Source organism: Schistocerca piceifrons, chromosome 1 (assembly GCF_021461385.2).
Source record: "Schistocerca piceifrons isolate TAMUIC-IGC-003096 chromosome 1, iqSchPice1.1, whole genome shotgun sequence".
Taxonomy (NCBI): domain Eukaryota; kingdom Metazoa; phylum Arthropoda; class Insecta; order Orthoptera; family Acrididae; genus Schistocerca; species Schistocerca piceifrons.
In genome coordinates, this window is record NC_060138.1 from 393,409,256 (window position 1) to 393,423,724 (window position 14,469).

Consider the following 14,469-nt stretch of genomic DNA (forward strand, 5'->3'; position numbering starts at 1 on the left):
ATAAAGTATCTTCTTAAGTACGTGATAGAATATGGACTACATGTAAAAAATATACTCACCATTACTGGCAGCTGCGAACATAGATGATGCAACAGCATTGTCTGGTGACCACGATTTCGGTCTGTTACCACACTTGGCCAGCTCACGCCCTGATGATGAAAGTGTCAGGGAGGAAGGGACAGTGAGAGTTCTGAGAGTAGTTTGACGGTTCTCTGAGGCATCTTTCAGGTCTCCTGACATTTCAGAAGCTGGGGAATTGCCCAGATTTGTCTCGGACTTTGAACGCTGCAACCTCTCTCTGTGTTTCATTGCATCTAGCATTCCTTGGTATGTTTCCAGCTGTGAGATAAAGCTGGTGTTAGGCTTTATGCAGCTTCTCTTTTGCTTAACATATTCAAAGGCTTTTTTATAATCCCAGTTGTATGCTTTCATCGCATAGGCTATCACTACTGAAGCAGAACGGCTGACTCCCATTTTGCAGTGTACTAAAACCTTGGAACCCTCTTTCCTGTAAAACAAAAGAGAAAGGAAAACAGTTACAATTGTTACGAAGTTTCGGATATACAACTTAAGTAATGCAGCAACCTGCACCTTCCTTTAATACTGATCTATTATCTATTATCTATTATTTTCTATAGAGTTTCTCAACCACCAGATACTTCAAAAAAATTAAAGTTAGTTGCTTTGCAATGAAAAATGAAAATAAAAACAATGGATATAACTACTGCCAGAAAAAGAAGAGTGAAGGCATGCATTCATTGATATGGAAGCAGTAATCTTTGACCGAAACTCACTTCAAGTTGAGTTATCATTGAAGTAAGATGTATACAAAAGAATCGCAAGATAGGAAAGATGCCTCAACTGACCAATAAATTGGCACTGTTTATCAGTATACAAACAAAGTAAGCACAAAATAAACTTCAAAATGGTGTGTTTTCACTCTTATGGCTGCTTTATGGCCTAGCACTAATGCTATGAATCACAGTTAATTCAGCTACTTACTTGGCACTTGTAATGTAGCGAAATGTATTGTCCCAATGTTTCAAAAGATCAGTCTTCTCATCATCATAAACCCTAATATTCTGGTAGTTAAACATCCCAGGAAAGAAGTTATCTATCTCTCGAGTCACATTCAAAATATGCCTCACACTGAAATAGAACCCAATTATAAATAAATACATCCTTTATGTCTGCTTAAAATTGTTCTTGCATCATACATATGAAGGCAAATGAGCATAATCCAGCCATTTATAAGATAGTAACAAGTCAAAGATGAAATTAAAAGACAACTTTCTTTCTCTTATTTTCATCACTTTCTGAAATCTCCACAATTGTCAGGAATAAATATTTACTTACCCATTTCTTTGTAATTCTTCAAGGTTTGAAGCATTCCATTCAGAGCCAAGATAGACATGCTCAAATATCTCTGTGGCAGCATCCATCTGTCCCAAGATAGTGAGCATCTCTTGGTCAATGAATGATTTAAATTCACCAAGATCCATATCAAGATCTTCTTCAAGGCGGCTCCTTATGTACTTGGATGTAACCTCATCTAAGTCCACTGACATCATTATCTCCTTAAGTGTTGATCGGATCACATGCTCTGTCTCCTCACGCTCCCGTGGCCTACAAGAGGAATTCTAAGATCAGCATATAGACATTATGTCACTTAACAATAGCAACTGAATAACTGTACTCCAATCACATACAACTTCATTTCAGTCTAAAATTAAATACTGCTTCAGAAAAATTAACAGTTAAATTGCAACAAGTGTCAAATGTCAATTCCTCCCAGCACCTGTCAAAGTAGTTCAATATGGTGAAATTATCTTTTCATGGTAAACTTCTTTATGGAATTAATACTTTACTATCCACGAATAAACTGCATGGGGAAAAATATGCACCAATTCCAATAACCAGTCATGGAAAGAAGGCTTCTCACAACTTATCACAATAACATTTTTCAGGGGGAACTGTATTTATAGTGTGTATTACACACACACACACACACACACACACACACACACACACACACACACACACACACACAAAATCATGAGCATGTATATAAATTATAATTAGAGTTGAAATTCTTTGAACTGGTAGAATTGTCACAAGACAGCAGTAGTGTTTTTCACATTTAGTGATGTTACATGCCTGGTTGGGTATATAAAGGACGTAATCCTCAGATATAGAGTGATCACTGTGAACGTCACAGATGTGTCGCATACTCAAGTGAAACAATGTTATCAACACCTGACAGAGTATGAAAGCAGCCCCTTGTGTGTCTCTATTTGATCAGCTGGTTGAATCATGCAGTATCCCTACTCGTGGTGCATTTGGATGCAACAGTGGTCCAGTGTTGGATAGCATGGGAATGTGAGGGCAGGTATACTCATCATCAAGGTTCCAGTCAACCATATTTGACCACCATAAGGAAGGATCATCGCATTGGGTACCTGACATGAAAAGAGAGGATGAGATGTTCTGTGGAAGTCTGAGTTGAGTGGGAAATGAAAGGACGGATTGTTCCAGCAAACAAGTGGTGTGAAACAGGGCAGTGCTTTGTCACTCGTTGTTGGATGAGATGATGACTAATGTGGCAGAGAAAACTGGAAAAGACAAGATGAAAATAATGGTGTCTGCAGATGACTATGACCCGAGGAAAGAGGGAGGCGGAGCTTCAGGAATAACTGAGTGCTTGGAAAGAAACTGCGAGACAGGATGGAATGAAACAGATGTGAGATCCTGGTTACAACTAGAAAGAAAGATACACAAACTAGCAGAGTAAGACTCAGAGGTGAACAATTGAAAAAGGTGGAAAGTGCCTAGTATTGGAGAAGAGTGACAGAGGGAAGGGGAAGAAATGAGAAAGAGATCACTGAATATGGCGGCAGACAGACAGTAGCATTCCTGGGAAGTGTAAGGAGCCGGATTTGGAACAAAGCACTCCGTCTTCAGGCCACAAGTGGCCCATCGGGACCATCTGACCGCTGTGCCATCCTCAGCCGAGGGTGCAGACAGGAGGGGCGTGTGGTCAGCACAACGCTCTCCCGGTCATTATGATGGTTTTCTTTGACCGGAGCCGCTATTATTTGGTCGAGTAGCTTCTCAACTGGCATCATGAGGCTGAGTGCACCCCAAAAAATGGCAACAGCACACGGCGGCCCGAATGGTCACCCATCCAAGTGCCAGCCACGCCCAACAGTGCTTAACTTCAGTGATCTGACGGGAACCAGTGTAGCCACTGCGTCAAGGCTGTTGCCAGGTTTGGCACAAAGATAACCCACAAAAAAGTAATGTACAGAAGTTTCTACATCCCAATACTGATATGTCCATCTGAAACAGGGGGTAATGGAGAAAAGAGATGTAAGCTGATTATAGGCATGTGAAATGAAGTTTCTCATGAGTAGGATAGGAGTAACAGGGAAAGAAAGAATCAGAAATGAAGGGTAGGGAAGATACTGAAAGAGGAACTCTTGCAGAAAGAGATAGAAACATGGTATGGGCACTTAAAGAGCACCCTCTCAATCCATGATGTTTCACTTTGTTTCCCACCTCACAGATTCCATGTGCTTCAATTTTTTTTTTGTTTGATTGATTTGTGGGGGAGGGGAACCAAACAGCAAGGTCATCAGTCCCATCAGATTAGGGAAGGATGGGGAAAGAAGTCAGACGTGCCCCTTCAAAGGAACAATCCTAGCATTTGCCTGGGGTGATTTAGGGAAATCACAAAAAACCTAAATCAGGATAGCCAGACGGGGTTTGAACCGCCATCCTCCCAAACGTGAGTCCAGTGTGCTCACCATTGTGCCACCTTGCCTGGTAATTTTCTTCTTCTTCTTCTTCTTCTTTTTCTTCTTCCTTGTTAGGGGTATACATAATCGAGAATTTCATTACATTCTATCAAGGAATAGGAAAACTGACTAAATTAGTACTGTAGTAAAACAGGGATACCATGGTAAAAGTAGAAATTTTGCATCCAGAACTCTTCATTCTTCCAACAAAATATTATAAAACCAATCCATTAGATAGCACTTAAGGTTTAGAGTTTAGCAAATAATTACATACAATTCCAAATATTTTCCCTGTTTTACATTGTAAAGATTAACTAGGATACTTGTACCAAACTAATCAAATTCTTTAATGCTAACTCACTTAGTGCGCACTGAGTCAGGTGACGGGGGACGTCTTGACTCAAGGTTATCCATGGCATGCCACTCGTTGAGGCACGAGCGATCCGATTCGACACGTTGTTCATAGTAAGCAACCCAATCATGTGTGAGACCACCTAAAAAATGGTTATGCTCACGTGCCTTTGAGCTAACACGGTGCAGTGTCTGCAGTGCTGACCTGTCAAACATACAAAAACAAAACTGTATGCTACTGCAAGAGGAGAGCAAACCAATGAATCTTCATTGTTCATTTTTCAATGAATTTGGTGCAAAGAGAGTAAATTTACATCAACTTCATTTGTGAGTGACAATAAAATTCTGGGAATAAGAGATCCACAAGAGAAAAGTTTAAAAATATGTCAAACGCAGAGTTAGGGAAATACAGGTTCAATTTAATTAATAGTTATTAATATTAAAAAATGTGGGAGACTATTTTATATGAAAAGCTTATTTGCAGTTTTTATCTATACCTTCATCAAGAGAGTCAATTACATGAATCCTATTTTGTTTTTTATAGCCCAATACCATTTGGACATTGTGGCATTAGCATTTGCTTTTCTTCATTTTGAATGTAGATTCATTCGAAGATATAGTTAAAGAATTGAATGAGAAATAGATGTTTCTTCAATATTATAGTAGCAGTAAAGCTCATGTCTGTGGGTTAACAGAGTAAATAGTATCACATTTACAACTTTACTATACAGTGCTTAAAGAATAAAAATTGTTGACTCATAGTGAAAAACAAAATTGGAGTCATTCTTCCCTAATCATTCAAATGCCTATAAAGTGCTTCTCGACTGTTGTAAAACAGCAGTTATCACAAGGTTAGTAACAAAATCAACCACATAAATATTTATTGCAGAACCAGCATCATTCACTGGTCAGCAAGGTTTGTTCAGCTTTCTTCCATTCGCTCCCTTTCCTAGTTTTCCTGCTTAATGCCACTGAACAAACATAATATATGCAAGTTTCAATCGAAATAAGGTAAATGGCCAGCTTCACTACATCAGAAAATACTGATATATGCACCTCAGTCCCAAAGAGACTCTATATGATAAATTCACAATCTTTTAAATGGTATTTCCATCATGTAAACTGATTCTTCCATCACTTCTTGGCAGAATAACTTCATAACTATAAATGAAAAGCACAATACTGTGTATGTACTACAGGAGTAATTTATTTTTGTTAGTTGGTTTCAGCTTATAAGGCTATCATTAGACTTTGACTGGTTAACAGTGTCAAAGAAAGTATAATATTCATTAACAGCACCAAAAAATTAGTTAAACATCAAGAGCGAGCCATGAGAACAGAATAAAATGTCGTCCTTGACAGTAAAGTAGTAATGTGATTAAAAATGTTAAAAGCAAAATCAGGTCCGTACTCTGGCCCCTATGGCTCAATCACAACCCACCAAATGCCTCTGCCTTGAGGAGTCGTGCAGATGCGATACTGAAGGGCAGGAGCTGTATATTTCTCTCACAATTGTCGTCGGCTTTGTAGATCTTGGAGCTGCTACTTCTCACTCAAGTAGCTCCTCTATGTGCATCACAAGGCTGAGTGCACCTCATTCCAGTCCTCCTGCCATGGAAAAGTCCCTCACAGTACCAGAAATCAAGCCTGGATCCTCCACATAGCAGCCAGACATGCAAGTCACAGGGCAGTGGAGGTGGACAAAAAATGTTAAACTTAAATAGTAAAAAAATTTATAGGGAATGAACCAGAAAAACATTAAAACTAAACTAAAAAACAGTGCCTATATAAATTAAATTAACAGTCCCGATACAGTAAAATTATCATACGACAAGAGTGCTGAAGAATAGCTTGAAGAGGTATTACATACAGGAGGTGATAGAGAAACAAGAATAAAATGCAGCGCTGGCAATAGTAGCAACATAACATATGAAGCACACAGAATCAAAGTAAATAAATAAACAGATATTGGAAAAATAGGGAATAAGGGAATAGAGAATTAACTGAAATTTAGAAGAGAGGAAGTATTAAGCTGTGTTTGGTCATTCAATATTAAATCAGGACTGTGGGCCAGATTGTTTGTTGATTTCCAAGGCTTCCAACAGATTAAGTTTTTGTCTTTGTTTTGTAAGTGGAGGACATGGGACTAAGGCAGCACTCTTGTCACATACTAATTTTATTTTCTTGAGACTTAATTTAACTTATTACATACACACTATTTTTTAAAAAGTTTAGTGTTATGTTTTTGGTTTGTTCCCTTTATATTTACTTACTGTTTAACATTTTTAATTGCATTACTACTGAACACAATGATGACATTGCTCTGTGTTTGTACCTTTCTCTTGATATGTAACACTTTTTTCAGTGTTGTTCACAAGGATTATTTTTTGACAACAGGAGTCAGTTAAAGCCTTTGTGTTGAGTACTCAGTTCATAGAGTTATGTTTCAAATCATCTAAAATTAAACCTGTGCATCAATTTTTCTTTGCTTCACAACATACTTATTAATTCATCATTTCCTGAAATATATGAGTCTCATTTCAGCCACACAGAATGCCACGGAACTGTTAAGTACTAGTGCAAAGATTTTAGATATCACCTCCGAAAATAGAGCAAAAACTATTTGAATAATTTATTGTAATTTTTTACCCTTCTTAACCATTTAGATGGGTAGATCATATAACTAATGAGGAGGTATTGAATAGGATTGGGGAGAAGAGAAGTTTGTGGCACAACTTGACTAGAAGAAGGGATTGGTTGGTAGGACATGTTCTGAGGCATAAAGGGATCACCAATTTAGTACTGGAGGGCAGCGTGGAGGGTAAAAATTGTAGAGGGAGACCAAGAGATGAATACACTAAACAGATTCAGAAGGATGTAGGTTGCAGTAGGTACTGGGAGATGAAGAAGCTTGCACAGGATGGAGTAGCATGGAGAGCTGCATCAAACCAGACTCAGGACTAAAGACCACAACAACAACCATTTACTGCTGTAAATAACATATTGTTAGCAATGATTATAGTGGTAGATGGCAAATCAACAATTCTCAGCGCTGTTGTACTGAGCATGTCGAAAGGAAATAAATCTTCAAATGAAGATTATGTCTGTTATTTACAGGATAAGTCTTCAAAATTTGATTCACGCTTTTGTAGTATTAGTGTACTAATTTATTCCAGAAAAAGCTATAATGCATATAAATGTCTCAGTAAACAAACAAAACATACATAGCAGTACCAATTCATGATACACAAAATGTTTTCTAGCAGTATTCAATAAAAAGTCATTAAACTTTGTGCTACATCTGGCAGTTTATATTTTTGTATTACACCACAAATATCCTTGTCATTCACTCATCATAAGTGACTGTGCAGAAAACAAACAAGTGACTGATGGAGATGTATTCCGTATGTTCTGCTTCTCAATGAAGCACCATTCATAGCAAATGTATTCCGGCACTCAAATTATTTTCTTTATTTTTAGCGCATCCACTGTTGCTACTAAACATTGACAGAGGACATAGTCAAAGACCTTTGACTGACTTATCAGTATGCACAACAAGTGCTGCTTCTCAAATTATCACCTGTCAGATAGGGGCTCCAGCAAAAAATCATTAGTAGAGTCCCAAGAAATACAATCTGCAAGAAATGTGAAATATTTTTCCATATGTCATACTTACATCTAACAATTTTAAATGAGTCCCTCGAATCCAAACTGCAAATATAAACAGACAGAAATGGCAAGCTATACACTATGAACACCTTTACCAATGTTACCAAACCGATACTCTAGTTAAAATGACATCCTTATGCAAGCTTATTTTCAGTGCACAAACAAGCCATTCATAAAGATGAAGGAAGGTTTGAGTACATGATGGCTACTGGGAGTGCCTAATGTTTTTTTCAGGTTGAGATAGCAAGATGGCATGCCTAGGATGTTGACATGCTACTTATCAACAGCTTTCATATGTTGAGAAAGCTTGACTTGTTGGAATGAGGCACATGGAAGCATCATACTGAAAGATTATACTGTAATGACAATAGAATGAGTGGTAGTGAGTTGCACTCAGGAAGATATCAGGGCATGAAGAATAGGTACAGTTCCATCCAGGGCAACAATATTGATGGATTACGCACCTGGCTATGATGAAAAGACGAATGACAATATGACACCATCCACAGGTAACAGATACTTTCATGATGTGTAGCAAGGGTCAACTATGACACTGAGCACCATTCAGTGGTGTTCAGTGTTGAGTGTCACTTCTGTCTGCGGCAGAGTGATTGAGGCCAACGTATCCACAGTCGATTAGGTGAAAGGTCACAGGAAGCATCAACATTCAAGACCCGTATCTCTCCAATTCCTGGAATAATGGTGTGTGGAGCTATTATATATGATAACAGGACTTATTTACTTAATGTCCAAAGCTCATCAGTGGAAAGTGGTAAACTCTGCTTTCATGATCAGGATATCAGATGGGATATTGCAGTGAAGTAATGAAAGACAACACACTGCAGTTCATACCACAAACACCTTGCGGAATATACAGATTCTTGACTGGTCTTCCCAGTCCCCTGATTTGCCACCTAGGGAGCACATAAGAGACATGAAGGGATGGCATATACAGCACTGGCCATTAAAATTGCTACACCACGAAGATGACATGCTACTGATGCGAAATTTAACCGACAGGAAGAAGATGCTCTGATATGCAAATGATTAGCTTTTCAGAGCATTCACACAAGGTTGGCGCCGGTGGCGACACCTACAACGTGCTGAAATGAGGAAAGTTTCCAACCCATTTCTCATACACAAACAGCAGTGGACCAGCATTGCCTGGTGAAACGTTTTTGTGATGCCTCGTGTAAGGAGGAGAAATGCGTACCATCACGTTTCCGACTTTGATAAAGGTCGGATTGTAGCCTATTGCGATTGCGGTTTATCGTGCATTCTCTCAGAGGCTCTTCTTCCCGCAACGATTAAGACAATGTGTACTAACTGCCAGAGCTTACAGTATTGCAAGTCGAGTACACAACTGGGCAAATGATACTCGTGTTGAACGAGCTCGAGACTCCCCAATACACCACAAAACTTGATTCAACAGCATGGGCTCACATAACAGTCACGTGACGTTTGGCTCGCACAGTGAGACTGCAACCAACTACGAACGAACCTCAAAAACAAGTTGCAGCTCCGCTTGAAATCTGATAATTTCGTCGGACACAGAAGGAAATACTATTAAGTCATACCAGCTCCCAAACTCCTGTTGTATTTACGCTAATTTGCAAGAAGATTTATCATATGTTTTGTATGGATACACAAACATTTATGGTAATTTTTTAGTAAAGCTCACATCCAAAGGCAAAAGTGTTGTCCATCAAAAACATTACATAATGTTTTAATTGGTTATCAGTTCGCAAATATGCATTTCGATTCCCGATCACATACTAGAATGAAGTACAAGAAAACTACCAGTTACTGATTTGTTTCACATCGTTTCAATAAAAGAATAATTCAAATGATTTATGGAATCTGTTACTAACTAACTAATCAGACTGAAAACAAGATGGTAACGTTGAGGTGAAACAAGGAGAAAAATGAAGCAAGAATTGAATGGCTAATAAACCACATACGTCACTTTAAAATGGCTGTAACTGCGATCGCGATTTAAATTTTAGTGGCGTGATCAGTCGTGGAGTAGTATCAGCATATATCACTCGATCGTGGACGAGGCCAATGCGTTCGTTGCAGGGCCCGTATATCTCGTTGGGCCCGGTGCATATTCCTTATTCATTTATTTGTTGCTGTTTACAGATGACATGCTCCATTAAAAGATATTGCAGTGTACGGTACAAAATTAATTTTGTTATTTAAATCCACAGCACACGAACAGCCTTTGGGAACGACGCGGGGACAGAACCAGTAGAAGTCGAAAGCTCGAGCAAAGCCCGAGATTTCTAGAGTTGTGACGTCAACTGCTAGAGGTGTCGGAGTCGCGCTCAAGCCCAGCACCGGCAGCTGTATAATTGCACTTCGCGCGCGGCCAGCTCTCTACAGCGCCACGGCTGGTAGCGGGCCCCACCCACCGCCTCCTTAGCGCACCTCTATAAATAATCGGCGGCAATCGACTAAAGCTGTCAATTTGTGGCCACACCGCGAGAACCTGGAACGCCGTGCGCGATGTTTGTCTCCCAGGCTAAAAATTTTCTACCACAATAACTCGACTTGCACGTACGCAACATCTTCAAACAACAATGAAGAACTCGACAGAGATGGCGGCTCCGGCAGATGACAATCCCAAGCATTCCTCATTGTTATGCCCTCCTCGTCTCTACCCTACAGGAGCCAACTTCAATGCTGAGTCAAAAATGTTAGTGCAGAAACTGGAGGTATTAGTCCAAATGTCGATCATGGGAGACGACGCTAACTAAAATTTATAAGCACCCGAGTGTTTCTCAAAATCCAGAGCCGGACGTGGGTTTGAACCGTCGCTCTCCATATTCTGTAAAGCAGTGTAACGATGGAACACTTGCGTTCACCTCTTGGTTTCAGGAACACCCAACACTGTACATATTACAAGTCGGAGACAAAATTGAATACGACACATTAATACGGAAATTCCGAACAATGCGACTCTATCCCATTTACAGGCAAACAATTAATTACCCCGACATTAGGAGAAGGCCAAGTTGGCTGTGATTACAAAAGCTAAAATTCTAAAAAGTTCTGTGTAACATGAATACTTGCAGGCGACTTGTCCACGTTCATAGGTTGAAAAAATAAATAAATGACTATTCGTCATGTAATTATTCGTACTGAATTATCAATCAAGAGCATGAATAAATCAGTAGCTTTCTATGGAATCTAAAACATTCTTTCGTTTCAGTCCTCTTTCATCGATCCTATGACCATCAAAAAAGATTACTGTTCACTATCTATGCATTTTTATAAGCTGTAGACCATCTACTTCCTTTTCACCTGTCATCAGAAAAGTGAAACACCTCTTCGCCAAAACGTCTTCCACTACTTGCCCAACAGAAAACACGAAGATTACACATCATCTGACACTTTGTGCGCTGCATTTAGAGGTAGAAATCTGATGCATCTGGGCGGATCAGATTTTACAATGTTTTTCCAATCACGATTAATGAATCGCGGGATCTCACATCCAAAAACTCCTGGATCCTTAATGCGCGTGTTAGTTTTTGAGTGCTACTTCTACACTGTGATCGCCTCTACACAACTTAGTGCAGTGTCTTTTCCTTACCCTTCGACAGAGACAAAATTGATATCACTCAAATATTTCTTCGCTACATCAGCTTAGCTACTTTGGAACTACCACTTGAAAATGTTACTCTGTATATGCTAAGTTTGACTGATTAGTATGCCGTTCATGATTATTAAAATATCTAATTTTCCACATGACGGTGAAAGCTGCTGGTGGTTGGCGCCTGCGCTATCGCCCGATGGTGAGAAGCCGACGAGCCACCAGTAATTCAATTCCACAGGTTGTGTACCTTGGAATCTGCAGTATGAATCTTTATAAATGTCATTCCAATTAACACTGAGGACATGCAAAATTGCTAAAAAATGTACAGCAACTAATCTCAACACCAGGTGATAACAACAAGACGAACGATTTTTGTAAAGCTGAGCGCCAAAGGATAGCCGATTCGTCCTTCACGCACTATCCCATCAAGCTCGTCGTAACACGTGCTAAGTCTACTATCACTGAGCAACAGAACTCTATATGCAAAAATCGCGATCGCAGCGTTAACGAAACCTTTTAGGAGGCTTCCACACACTCGAAGTGTTTACTACTGCTCGCTATATATGAAGGCAAGAAAGAAACTGTCAAGCCGTGGAATGGATTTAGGCTGCGACTTTCTGGGTACTGTAACGTACAGCCTAAGATATGGCCTCGTTTCACTCGAAATTCAATACCCAGAATTAAAACAGTAAAAATAAGACATCGCATTACTCAGGTTCGTGACCAAGTACATTCTCATGTACTTACGAGGACAGAAAAAGTAGAGAAATTCAGATTTATAAGGACGCATATGGACAGTCATTTCCGCTCACCAACCATGAGTGCCACAAAAGGGTGCAGGAGGGTGGGAGGAAGGGGGTGGGAGGGAGACAATGACAATAATAATAATGACTTACTATGAAATTTCTACAAACACCGCACAGTTGTTCGCGAATTACAGATGAAGATCTATGCACACGGCACTTATATAAAGTACTAAAACAGGTACATCTTCGAATAGAGTACGGCACAGAGAATGAAGTGTGAATAATATCTCACTGCCATGTCGGGTAATATTCCGCTGATTATGAATACACTAACGATGTATGAAAATATTCGCTACATGCATCACTGAATAGAGCCGAGACTGTGCTACTTTTCCTTCTGTACTCAAAAACGTGTGGAACACGGAGATGTGCTTTTTTCAGATGGCTAATTTTCTACAGCCTTAACTCGAAAGAGTGTCTTCGAAAAATAGGACGCACTGTGTTGCTGTTTGTCCTCACTAATGAAAACCACACCACAATTTAGCGACAAGCAGCACGTCTGTGGAATATTTGTGTGGCACCAGTACAACAGAGAAAGACGATTCACTGTTAAGAAACACACCGTCAAAACACCGACGTGCAGCGTAACACGACAAGCTGCGACGTCGACGATTCCGCACAACACAATCACTCAATCACTGCTGCAACACTTTAGAACCACGCGTGCGAGAGGGGTAGAGCGCTCAGGTGCAGGCACAGCTGAGAGCAGGCACAGACGGGCAGGCAGAGAGCGCGCGGGGACCGCCCACGCTGGCTTGTTTACCTAAAGGCGGCGGCGACGGAGCGCCAGAGCTGGCGCACGCCCACTGACCTGTTGCTGTTCTCGCGACCCATGCTCCCTGGGCGCAGGTTCTGCCGGCACTGAGCGCGCGCCCGTCGCGACGCCGACGCCTGCCGCCTCCGCGTGTGAGGGTGGGGGAGGAGGCGGAGGAGGGGGGAGCGTCGCCTGGGTAGGGGCCCCGCTCGGCCTTATTCAGCGCAGCCGTCCCATGTGTGGGACGGCGGCTGCGACGCCTAATATGGCGGCCGGCGCACACCGGCATTCCGCGACAAGACCCTTCGGCACTCATTCCGACGGGAGACGCCGCGGCTAACGCACGCCCGCCGGCACTACACGAACTCACTTTACTTCACTTGCCAATGTCGCACATTGGCAACCGCAGCTAATCCCGCTTCATCAGCCGATCGCGTCGGTATTAGAACAGAGACAGAGATAGGTCTTATATCCGGAAGGACTGGAATTCAAATCCTTGGTTTGGTTTGGTTATTCTGTGGTTTCGGCACTTCATTTCATGCAAATATTCGGCTGAAGCTGATTTCCTTCCCAATTCCTATTAAATCCGAAATGACGCTCCGTCTCTTCCATCTCTGTGTCGACGAGATGACAAAAATCCAGAATACCTTTTTTTCCTCGACCACCTCTCTCAGTCCTTTACAATGATCTTTCAATTATGTGAAATTATTAAACTGTTGCAGTACCCTATTCACTGCCGCAGAGTGAGCCTGTTCCAATGCAAATAATTGAAAGGATTTTCCTAATTTGCATTTGGACAGAAAGTAGGGAGGGCAGATATCAGTGTTCCGTTCCCGACCACCGGACTACATTTCTGGGTCACTGATTAAATCCCAAGCACCTCGGCTGTTTCGAATAAAGCGAGGGCATGCAGTGTTGTTGATAGTGATTTGTTCGTCGCACAGGAGCAGAAACCATGACAAACCATATGATGTTCTTCCAGAGAAACATCTTACGTCATTTCTAATATAGCTTCAAATTTTTTAAACACGCAGTAATAGATTTGACAGGATGTTTCTCTCGAGTCTCTTCTCTGACATTACACGATGGGACAGACGTTAAGTCCTATACGGACCAAAGAAGTCTTGTCGGTAGGCCAAGAGAATGTTCCTAAACATACTGCACCAGTTTCCATCATCAGCACAAGTAAGAACAATCCAAACACCGCGTTTCGGATTACCTTCCCGGCTAATGACAAACATCATCAATGAGTGTGGAAGAGAATCAGGATATCATTCAAGATATAGGTATACACCAACAACAAAACTTAATGGTTCATATATTTATCACTCACGCCGATGATTAAACACTTGTCACGTACATGTTTCTCTACAGTTCCTCACGTACGGCCGATATACCAGTTATAATAGTAGAAGACCACTGCACAACCGTGGTGCCGCAACTCTGTTCGCCTCTATTTGGAGAGCATATATTCTGTACCTATCTCCTCTCCAT

At 40.8% G+C, this 14,469-nt stretch overlaps 1 protein-coding gene and 1 pseudogene across 4 annotated transcripts in view; both read right to left on the minus strand.

Moving 5' to 3' along the window:
- Positions 1-14,469, minus strand: part of LOC124787195 (flocculation protein FLO11) — a 628,869-nt gene that overhangs the window by 15,396 nt on the left and 599,004 nt on the right. For 2 of the 4 annotated variants that reach the window (XM_047254321.1, XM_047254320.1), the window contains exons 6-9: positions 4,159-4,353; positions 1,357-1,626; positions 1,003-1,149; positions 60-508 (exon numbers count right to left, since the gene is read on the minus strand). In XM_047254321.1, coding sequence (XP_047110277.1) covers positions 60-508; positions 1,003-1,149; positions 1,357-1,626; positions 4,159-4,353 — 1,061 coding nt within the window. Of the gene's footprint in view, positions 1-59; positions 509-1,002; positions 1,150-1,356; positions 1,627-4,158; positions 4,354-12,984; positions 13,076-14,469 lie in introns of those variants that run through there. The other 2 variants (XM_047254323.1, XM_047254322.1) reach the window with 2 other exon arrangements.
- On the minus strand, positions 3,149-3,266 carry LOC124728566 (annotated as a pseudogene).